This window comes from Thalassophryne amazonica, chromosome 10 (assembly GCF_902500255.1).
Source record: "Thalassophryne amazonica chromosome 10, fThaAma1.1, whole genome shotgun sequence".
NCBI classification, from domain to species: domain Eukaryota; kingdom Metazoa; phylum Chordata; class Actinopteri; order Batrachoidiformes; family Batrachoididae; genus Thalassophryne; species Thalassophryne amazonica.
The window spans coordinates 20,195,463-20,207,490 of NC_047112.1; the positions used below are offsets into that span (position 1 = coordinate 20,195,463).

General features: G+C 40.5%; 1 protein-coding gene across 4 annotated transcripts in view; it reads left to right on the top strand.

Annotated features, from left to right (window-relative positions):
* ddah1 (dimethylarginine dimethylaminohydrolase 1) overlaps nucleotides 1-7,832 on the top strand; it is a 185,241-nt gene extending 177,409 nt beyond the window's left edge. For all 4 annotated transcript variants that reach the window (XM_034179520.1, XM_034179522.1, XM_034179524.1 and 1 more), the window contains exon 6: nucleotides 6,250-7,832. In XM_034179520.1, coding sequence (XP_034035411.1) covers nucleotides 6,250-6,366 — 117 coding nt within the window. In that variant the 3' untranslated portion in view covers nucleotides 6,367-7,832. The remainder of the gene's footprint in view (nucleotides 1-6,249) is intronic.
* Nucleotides 7,833-12,028: the final 4,196 nt, after the last annotated feature.

A 12,028-nucleotide genomic window follows, 5' to 3' on the forward strand; every position in this document is an offset into this window, starting at 1 on the left:
AAGGAAAGGTGATGTAACACAGTGGTAAACATACCACTGTCCCAGCTTTTTTGAAACGTGTTTCATTTTACACAGCGTCCCAACTTCATTGGAATTGGGGTTGTACAGTACAGTGTGTGTGTGCATATACTGCACATACCGTGTGCGTGCGTATAGTGCACCTACAGTACAGTGTGTGCATATATGCACTCACTGTAGCCACAGATAGTACACATAAAATACAATTTGCTTATATATAGCTTTCAGAGTACAGTGTGCTTGCATATGGAAAAAAACTCTGATGGTTGGAGAGGCAAATGCAGATTCCAGCTAGATGTCTCACAGATCTCTGCAGGTTACCCCGTTGACCACAGCTTCATTTGAACGGACCTATTCTGGATCGTGACCCAGACCGCAGACCAGGATCCACAATCACACAGTTACTGTAACATAAATCGTACTTGGGGAAAAAACAAATTTCTGTTTTGGATCCACAGGAATTAGCAGAAACCAGGACGTAACTTTTTTCCTCCTTAAAATGCAGAGGTGGGTCCCAGCTGATTCTCATAAAACCTTAAAAAAAAGTGTATTCATGCTGGAATACTTGCATGCGTGTGTATTTTTACATATGACAGGTTGTTTCTCACAGCATCTTCCTGTGAGTGACATGTTCCCGTCTGCTGGGGTTTTGGAGCGGCTGAGCAGCAGCCGTGTTATTGAGATGCTTTGGGGTCACTCCACATCACACGCACTCAGAAACCTTCTCACAGCATCAAAGCAGCAGCACCCTACAATCTGCACACACGGTGCTCAGACCTCAAAATGTACTCTGTGGTTGAAACCCCAACCTCCACCAGTTATTTTTAGATGGAAGAATTCACTAAATTATGCGTCTTTGGACTTACATCCACGTTGAAGGCAAAATATTTTCCAAGAAGATTAACTGAAGGAAATTAACCTGCGTTTCAGAGGATCTGCTTGTGTGTCTCGTGCTTCAGCTGCACCTTTTGTCAGACCTCTGTGAGAACGGTTGCCATCTTGAAGTGAAAAAAAGGAAATGTGTTACTGGTACAAGACATAATACAAGAAGCAAAGTTTAATCAGACTTGATGATCAAGTCCTTTTCTCCAGTATGTTTCCCAGGAGAACTCATTACTCCTCTGACATGTGGAGGTTGAGATTTATCTGCACAATCAAGACTTCTGCTGCTTCAACCTTCCTCATCTCTGCTCTATTTTTAGTTTGCCTGTGCAGTTACATAACCGTTCCTCAATAACAAAGGCAGGGGGTCATGAGAGAGGATTGGTAGGGTTTGGGGGGGTTGGACTCTGCCGTCGCTAATGGCTGAAAGTAGCAACTCCTCCAGATGCCTCAGTTTGCAGAAAGCATGCGGACAAAAGTCCCGGTGAAGTATAACAACCCGCGCTTTGTGGGGCCTTGCCGCCACCCCCTACCAAACGTATAAATTTCAACCACAGTAATGAGAACTCAGCTGGAAATGCTGAAAAAGAGACACTATGGAGGCACACATGCTATAAATAGTGGAAGAGTTACTGTTGTTTCAGGCGAGTTATGCTGAGGTGAAAGTGTTTGCCAACTTAACCCTCTGTGATCATTACATCAAAACAGCTGTATTTTAGCCACACGCTGCTTGGTTAGTGGATTTAAAAAAATTGCTCAAGTGAACAATTTGTTTGGTTCTAAACAAAAATGGATACCGACAATGTTATTTGAATTCCCGTATTTTTCATACCTGTCGAAACATGTCTCTAGAAGAGGTTAAAAAATGACAATATACAGGTCATACTGGAGTATAAGTCGCATTATTTTTGTGTATGTGGAACTCTGTTTTTAACACAGCATTTCTCTGGAGGTGAGTTTATCAACAAACAGGAACTTGGTGTAGCACATGTGCACACCACAGCTTGTACTGTTACTGAACATAAGGATTATTAAATTCCAAAAACAAGCAAGTTGGACAAATAAATGTGTGATGGACAACACACTGGATGTTGTTTTACGCAGTTTGGACAACAGGAATCAATCGGTCTGTTTGTCTGTCTGACTTTTAGCAAGATTACATCAAACTACTGCACAGATTTTGATGAAATTTTCACCACAGATATTAAGCCAAGGAAGACTCCATTAAATTTTGGAGGTGATCTGGATCCAGATTCTGGATCGTTTCACTTTGTATAGACTTTGAAGGGTTACTGTTAGAAGGTTATGTCAGAACTACAGCACGGATTCTCACTAAATTTTCACCACAAATAGATATTAAGCCATTCAAGACTCCATTAAATTTTGGAGGTGATCTGGATCCAGATTCTGGATCAAGTTTCACTTTATATAGGCTTTGAAAGGTTACTGTTAGCAGGTTTACATCAAAACTACAGCATGGATTCTCACTAAATTTTCACCACAAATAGATATTAAGCCATTCAAGACTCCATTAAATTTTGGAGGTGATCTGGATCCGAATCCGGAAGTTTCACTTCATAGGCTTTTAAGGATTACGTCAAAACCACTTCAAGGATTTTCACCAAATTTGCACCACAAATAAATATTAGGATGGAAGACTCCACTGAATTTTGGAGGTGATCTGGATCTGCAGATGTCAGAAATCTCTGATTGCTGTTGTTGTTATTATTATAATGATTATTATTACTGTTATTTTGAATGAACGTATGTTTTTTTGGTGTATAAAAGTCATTCTGAAATGTTAGTTGCAATACCGGCCAAAGTAGCAAAAAGAAAAAAAAAAGCCTTGTGGCATATTATCCGGAAAAAAACACTAATTGCAAATATAAAATTGTTGTCAGCATTCCCTCATTGCAGAACATTTGTTTCTTCTTTAGCTGTCCATGTGGCACTTTTTGCTGTGGGAAGTGATCCAGTGTTGGCCTGGAATAATCGTCCACATTTCTCACATCTGATGATTGGAGATAGACTTGTCAGAAAATGATGTGTTGAAGAGAGTCTGCTTGAACTTTCTGAAGTTTGTTTAAGGTGGACTGTCCTTTGCCATGCCAGGTGCTAGCACCAACCCAGTCTCACACCATTTGCGATGGCATCATGAAATGTAAATTAATCTATGGTTTGTGATACAGTCACGAAAACCACCACATTTTCATGATGGGAGCACAAATTAATTTTGTGACGGGAGCACAAATTCTGGGGTGATGTGGGGGAGGTGTGTGTGTGTGGGGGGGGGGGGGGGTATGGTTAGGGAATAGGTTAGGCTTTGAAATAGCAAAAAAAATCTGCGTCACGAAAATGTGACTCATTTCGTGATGGGTTCATGACCAACTGTGCTCATTCTCTATGTAATGTGGAGTTGTGCCAGGAAGGGGGTATCAGACGTAAACTTGCACATTCAACATGTAGATCCATATTGGATCTGCTGTGGCAACCTTGAGCAAAAAGTAAGAAGTCAAATTCTTTTCATTTATTCATATTTTTAAGTTAGTTATTTTGTATGTAACTTCTGCAGAGATTCCCTTCTACGTGGAGCTGACTCCGTGAGAGCTGCACATCTGGTTACAGCGGTTTGTCCCCATTTTTCTTTGTAAACCTATTCAAGGTCTGATTTCTTGATGAGCAGGACTTTACAGTTCTTTTCAAGTTCAGCCACATTTTCACAACTGCATTGAAATGTGGATTGTGAATCAGCCAATCCAAGCCACGGACATTTTTAAGACATTCCAGTATAGATTTGAGGAATAATGCTAATTTAGTTTGGCTTCTCCTGTTTTGCTTGAGGTCACGGCAGCAGACTCAGGATGGGCCGACGTGTTCTTTTGGCACACGTCTTCTTTTCACTGGGTGCCCTTCCTGAAGGAAGTGCAGATGCACACAGATCATGGAGCAGCATGCTCATCTTTGGCCTCATTAAACCATAAAATCATTTTCTGGATGACTTCAAAGTCTCATGTTGCTACGGGCAACACTGAGATATTTGGTCAACCTGGCAACACTAATTGTCGGTTGTTTCTCCAATCACAGCTCTTGGAGTATGCAACTCCTTCATAATTGTCAAAGGTCTCGTCAGGTCTCAATTTGTCTGTTTTTCAGGATGAATGTCTCTGTGCAGATTTACAGCTGTCATCCGTTTCTCCAGTGACTTATTTAACTGCAAGAGACGTGCACAGACTTCAGAGTTTTCTTGTAGCCATCTCCTGACTTGTGCTTTTTTTTTTAACATACTGACTCAGTACTGCTCTTTATAGCCCATTACATTTATACAGAAATAAACACTTGGCACGTGTAACTTCCCACATTTAACAAAAATTATGAGGTGGGAAAGGATTAAGCGTGGGCACGAGCGTCGGCGGGAAACATGGCGTTTGGATCACTTGAACCTTCATCAGGCATATTGCATCATAGGATAAAAATGAGTTTTGTTGGTCCCTCTGGCAATGCAATGAGGTCTCGCTCAGTATCACAGTGGGGTTGATGTGAGAGTCCAGAGTGAGAAATATCCAGATTTGGAAGTCTGGTCGGAAAACACGAGTTTTGGTCTGGAAAATGTCCACCGGGTGACACACACTAACTTTATGAGAGTCTTTTGAGAATATTGTAAAAGCACTGACTCTCATTTTATATATATCTTGAGGTTCTTTGGTACATGGGCTAATACACAGAATGCAAATCCATTTGGACCATGTCCAATTCGTGCAGAAGTGTAAACTGAGTGCAGATGTAGGTGCAGTATGCAGTGGGGTCTGATTTGTAGGATTCATTATTCATGCGTGTGAAATCGGTCAATCAGTGTCACCTCTTAAACTGTAATGCAAGGCGCACAGTGCTGTGCTGTTGGATGGACACAGGTGATATGCATGCAGAGGTTTCTGGTTGAATTTTGGCAATTTTAAAACATTAATTTTGTTGGCCCTTTTGAAAGTTCAAGGTTAAGCTTACTATTTTGGTTTTTGAAAGTAGCTTAGTTGAATTTGTTACATCAAAAAAAAAAAAATTTTTTTTTTAACCATGGCAGGATTTTATTGATCTTCAAATTTTTTTATTTTAATTTTTGTTTGAATTTTATATTGATACTTTTTATGTACTTCTTGTATTTCCATTGAGGTTGTAATGTTCTACATGTCATGACATTATTGGAAGGTCTTTCTGGAAGTGCCAAGCTTGTGCTAAAGTTGTACTACAGTTCTTGAGTACTATGGATGTTCAGATACACGTCTCTGGGCAACCGTGATCTTCACATGCAGGTTTGTCAGGGTTATAGTCCATGACCTTCTAGATGGGTGGTGGCCAAGTGGTTAAGTGCACTTGTTTCCAGTGTGTTAGGTTCTGGGTTCTAGGCATCCCCTGCCCATTCTAAATGTAGAGTTGCATCAGGAAGGTCATCCAGCATAAAACCTGTGCCAGATTACCAAACCTATGACTACCCCAAGGGAAACAAGGAGAAGGCAAAGGGAATTTCTATGTAGTCTGTGAATTTCTGGGAATCATATTCATGAAAGTCAAAATGGGGCATAGAGAAGAAAGTTTAGGTAGCAAACATTTTTTTTAAAAAATACAGCATCAAATCACAATACAAATCACCCCAGGGTGCTTCACATTAGTTAAGGTCTGACTGTACTCACCCCCTGAATAAGCACATTGGCAACAATGGCAAGGAAAAAACTCCCTCTTGTGGTTTTGATTACAGGAAGAAACTTCAAGCAGACCAGACTCACTGAGCTGACCATCTTTTTTGACTGTACAACAACAAAATAAGATTAAAAAACACAACCAAGAATTGTGCAAAGAGATAATTGTTGCAGCTAAGCCAGTATACACATATCAAGTCCTGTGGTTGCAATGATCAAAGCTAGATCAGTCATAGGAGGAACATTCTCTCGAATTCATCCATTAGATGCTTCCAGAAGTCCTCTTCTTGCTCTGGATATCCACAGATCACTGTCAATCTTGCATGCCCCAGCCCTGGAAGCATCTCTGAGGATCATATGGATGGTTGATAGATTGACAGAGGTTTCTATGAAGCTCCAAAGCTACAGTGTACACCTCAGTTTGGAGAATAAATCCTAGATGTTTGCCTTCAGATATCTTGAGGTTGTGACCACCGCAAGTTTGACAACAAATTTTTTGAATAACACATACCTAATCATTGTAATATTATCGTGACTATGCAGTTTTATAATAACCATCCTCAGTAAATGATGCTGTAATACAAATCTATGTGATGAATTCTCAATGTAAATATTGTTAGTTTTAGTTAATCTGATGGCTGTTTTTGCCTTTGTCCTGCAGGTGTTTGAGAAGTTGAAGGACTACATGCTGATCCCCTTGTCTAATGCAGAGAAGGTCAAATTGGATGGAGCCCTCACATGCTGCTCTGTACTCATCAACAAGAGGGACAACATCTGAGTGCACAGGAACCAATCAGAGCCTGTGTGTCACCACCAAGGATCCCAATATTTAGCAAAGTTATCTGGGTAGATACAACATCCATAAAAAGGTCTCAGCCCATTGTTGTTATACACGTTTATTGATTTATAACAACAAATTTAAATAAAATCAGGTTACTGTATAGAGTAATTTAAAATGCATGCTTATTAATCACAAAGTGAAACAAATTTTACAAGTTAAGTAAAAGCATGCAATCCATTATTTCATTATATACAATCTATAACTGTAGCATTATGCAGTCCTGTTCCAACAAAAATCAAATGTAGTTTTTCTGTTTCATTGGAGTAACTAATCATCAAGTTACATTTTCAAACAAAAGAAAACAACTTGATTTGTTTGTAGGTGTACTGCCTGATAAAAACATCACAAAGGCAGGTCAACAATAATATGATTGCAAAAATCTTATTTTCATAGAGCTGAAGTCATGAATAGAAATTATGTAGCTTTATCACCTAAAAGAGTTTTAAGGTCAAATGAAGTTGCAAGATTTCTTTAAATGCTTAATATGTACTTAGCCTTGCTTTCCCCTACTGCAGTACTGTATGTCGCAGTACATTTTCAGAGGACTCTATCAGATTACTACAGTGTCCCTTTGTATGAAGTTATTCAATTAATATTAAATACTCCAGAAATTATTCCAATGTTTTTTTCATTTGTTTTTGTTTTTAGCTTTTTATCCCATTTAATTAGTACAAGATATTCATATCTTGCATCCCGAAATAATCCATGATTTGGGGGATTTATAGTTTTGTTTAATAATACTTATAGATATTTATAATTTAGAAATTAAAGATCAATTTTTTTACGTTTGTACAAAGGTGTCTTAGATTATTTTCAATTTTCTGTAATATAATAATAAAAAAAAATACTCGGGAGGATCCGTAGTTTTAATTGACAGTGGCCATCATTGAATCATTCCAGTAACTGAATCCACATTTTGTTTACATAAACATAATAAAACTACTCAGAGATACATGTTCATATGTGTTGCTTAAAACAATTGGATGGACATTTTGACAACAGTATACCCGTGTATCATCATCATCTTGCTCGTTATTCTTTCTGCTGTATTTTTGCTGCTCAAACTGCAACAGACAATCCGAACAAGAGCGCAGCGCATTTTCACTGTGCTTTACTTCCAGCACTTCCTCCACCTTGGACCAGATTTCTGGATGAAGGTCTGTAATGTGTTAATATGTGTGACTGAACATCTCCTTGTTTCATTGTTTAACAATCATCACAACAGTCAACAGTTATTAATTATTTTATTATCTTCAGTAACAGCGGGAAAATGTTTACAGACATTTAAACACCTTAAATTCCTGGAGATTTTTGAAAGTTCTTTCAAATTCTCTTAACTCATAGGTGCTAATAAATTCCTGTCTTACAAATTATTAAAGGATTGCAGCACTGTTGTCATCCCAGCTGAAGCTCTGATCTGTTTTAACTATTTCATTCTGATTGACAAGTTTATTTGAGATGTACAGTTTCTCAATTTTTCCAATAATTATGTTGCTGGTGAGTACACAATATAAAACTCCATTTGTGCAAAGCACTTATTGCATACAAAACACTATACATAATGCATTTCACTTCTCTAGTTATAGGGACAGAACAAATACAGTGACTTTAAAAACAGTTCAAACGTCTTGGTGATGAGGACAGATCTGATCTGAGATCAGTTTGAAGAAAGCTTTGTTGCATCCCTTCATGATGGCCAGTCGTGTTTAGTTACATTTTAACACTCCTTAACTGAACCACACTGAACAAGTCACTGGATAGTCCTGATTAAATCATTAGGTTGCTTTTAGTGCTGCTGAAGAAGTACTGGAAATATTACCACGAAGAATTAACATGATCTGTAGTAAAGTAAAAATTTGTATTTTTGAGAAACATGGGGGCGGGTGGGGGGTGGGTGAGAGTCTTAAATTCACTGTTGACATTTTAAATGTGAAGCCACCACTCCGTTCATATGCCCTCCACTTTTCCAAACTCAACTTTTTTAGATTCCAAAGCACAGTCAGGATGCTCCCATAAATAAAAATTTGCTTCAAGACAGATTTTCAAGCTGGCCTCCACAATGGATGCCACCTCCAAATTAAAGCGCATTCACTCACTTATCATATTCACTCATGTTCAACTGCTTATGCAGGATCAGGTTGTGGGGCCAACAGCTCCAGGAGGGGACCCCAAACTTCCCTTTCTTGGGCCACATTGACCACCTCCGACTGGGGGATCCTGAGGTGTTCTTAGGCCAGTGTGGAGATATAATCTTTCCACTGAGTCCTGGGTTTTCCCCAGGGTCTCCTCCCAGACAGAAGTGCCTGGAACACCTCCCTAGGGAGGTGCCCAGGGCACATCCTTACCTCCTTCCAACACAAAGGAGCAGTGGCTCTACTCTGAGCTCCCCATGATGACCGAGCTTCTCGCCCTATCTCTAAGGGAGACACCAGCCACTCTGAAGGATGCCCGTTTCGGCTGCTTGTATCCATGATCTAGTTCTGTCGGTCATGACCCAACCCTCATGACCATAGATGAGAGTAGGAACGAAGATTGACCAGTAGATCGAGAGCTTCGCCTTTTGGCTCAGCTCCCTTTTTGTCACAACAGTACAGTAGAGCGAATGCAATACCGCCCTTGCTGCGCAGCTTCTCCAGCCAATCTCACGCTCCATTGTCCCCTCACTCATGAACAAGACCGCAAGCTACTTGAACTCCTTCACTTGGGGCAAGACCTCATTCCCTACCCGGAGTAGGCAATCCATCAGTTTCCTGCTGAGAATCAGGGCCTCAGACTTAGAGGTGGTGATCCTCATCCCAGCTGCTTCACACTCAGCTGTGAACCAATCCAGTGAGTGTTGGAGGTCACAGGTCGATGAAGCGAACAGGACCACATCATCTGCAAAGAGCAGTGATGAGACCCTGAGCCCACCAAACTGGAAACCCTCCTCTTCCCGACAACACCTTGATATCCTGTCCATGAATATCACAAACAGGATTGGTGACAAGGTGCAGCCCTGGTGGAGGCCAACCCCTACCGGAAACAAGTCCAACTTACTGCTGAGAACCCAAACACAGCTCTCGTTTTATGAGTACAGGTTGGATGGCCCTGAAATGGGACCCCCTCACTCCATACTCCTGCAGCACCTCCCACATTATCTCCCGGAGTACCCGATCATATGCCTTCTCCAAGTCCACAAAACACATGTAGACTGGATGGACATACTCCCAGGCACCCTCCAGGATCCTTGTGAGAGTAAAGAGCTGATCGGTTGTTCCATGACCAGGACGGAACCCGTATTGTTCCTCTTCAATCTTAAGTTTGCCTATCAGCTGAACCCTCCTTTCCAGCACCCTGGAGTAGACTTTACCATGGAGGCTGAGTAGTGTGATGTCTCTGTAATTGGCACACACTCTCTGGTCTCCCTTTTTAAAGATGGGCAACGCCACCCTGGTTTGCCACTCCTTAGGCACTGTCTCAGACCTCAATGCAGTGTTGAAGAGACGTGTCATCCAAGACAGTTCCTCTACACCCAGAGCCTTCAGTGTTTCTGTACAGATCTCATCAACCCCTTGTTGAAGCGCATTCAACAACTTTAAAAACTCCTATCAGCTTCTCCTTTTTTTCTGCTCAGGGTTTCCACATCAGTTCTGAGATGGATCTGCATGTATAAATTTCATGTTGGTGGAGAGTTTGTAGGGGTGGCCTTGAACCAGGAACATTCTACTGTGCACTAACCACTTGGCCACCACCCTTGCCCATAAATGTTTTTGTATATTTACAGAAATTCCCAAATTTTCACCTAGATAATTCCATCCTTGAGTTTTTCATTGATAACTTTAACAGTTAACTAAAAGAATTAATAATTAGTAGCAATTTCCAAATTAACTACCATTTTCATTTAAAATACCTGTAAAATGCACCACAGCAACAAAGAGAATTAATAACAGCATGGCATATTTCTGACATATCTTGAATAGCTGGGTAGAGGCCAGGTTTTATATTTGGGAACATTCTGATTGTGTTTTGGTGTTGTCTATAAGGTACATTAAAAAATAGTAGAGAAGCTTGAATCTTCGACTGGACTGGGTTGCTTGACGCGAGGACGTTTCGCTTCAAATCGCAGAAGCTTCCTCAGCTAAAATTCTTGCTCTGGTAGTCTGACTTCTGTCTTGACTCTTGTAGAGAAGAATAACAGAACCCACAAAAGCTGGAATTTTAAACCTAACCAGACCTCTCCTACCAAGAAGCAGACTGCTATAGGCTAGTGACTACACAATAGCTCTGATTAGCACCTATTGTGCTCTAGTTAGCACCCTCCTAATGACAGGGCAGCTGTCCCTCCTAATGATTGGACGGATGCCTCACCTGAGGGCTCCCCTGACAACTCTCCTGATGATGTGAATGACTCATTACCATGAACAAAAGACTGAAACTGCTTTGAAATGAGTACCCCATTGTAAACAAGGGACAAAGCGTGTCTCAGACCCCCTCCCCGGTTAAGGCTGGGTTTCAACTGTTTCACATAAAATGCCTCCTTCACTCCTCTCTCAAACCATTTCCTTTCTCTGGCTAAGATTTTAACTTCCTTGTCCTCAAACATGTGGTTAGTGTCTTTAAGGTGGAGATGAACTGCAGACTGAGGTCCACCGGCGCCCTCTCTGCGGTGCTGGTATAGTCTTTTGTGTAACGGCTGCTTAGTCTCACCTATGTAATGTTTGTTACAGTTTTCCTGACATCTGGTAGAATACACTACATTGCTCTGTTTGCAGTGTTGTATAGTAACAAAGTAAAAATACTTCACTACGGTACTTCAGTATGTTTTGGGAGACTTTGTACTTTATTTGAGTTTTTTAATTCAGCTTACTTTCACTTTTACTTCACTACATTTCCGACCTTAATTGCATACTTCTACTCCGATACATTTTCTATTCGCCCTGTCGTTACTCGTTACAAAAAAAACAACACACACACACACACACAAACAAAAAAGTTGTTTTCACCCAGAGACACCACTGATTGCTAGTGACTGCAATGAAGTCAGGCCCATGCATGTCAACCTATACGGATCTTCCGAGTTTCAGAGTCATACGGACGTACAATTAAAGTCTTACGGATATTCAGGGTTTGGTCTGCAGCAGCTCTGTAATCATCTGCAGCGCGACTCCACTTTGATGCATGAGCCATTGAAGCAATGCTTCGAACCACTGGCTTGTGGTTCTTTGATTCGCTGCTCTTCAGAAGCGGTAAGTCCACTTCTTAACTCCTCTCAAAGCCATTTAAATATCGTGAGTCACTTTTGTGTGGATTAAAGTCAATAACTGGGACTCTTGTCATGTTGTAGTCAAGAAACGAGAATCGTCCTCCATTCCGTTGACACAAAATTGCCGCTTTATATAAAATGACACCTCTTTCCAAATGCTGTAATACAGAAAATAAACTACAATCGACTAAAATGTTTTTTTTTTCTTCCCAAAATGAGACGTCCTGTGTTCTTTATGAATTAAACTGATGCTGACATACAGCACAGCCATCTGTAAGAGCTCAGCTCAGAAGTATGGAAAGACATTCATGCCAAAATGTCTGAAAGGAAATGCTTTTGACAAAAACTACAGATTTT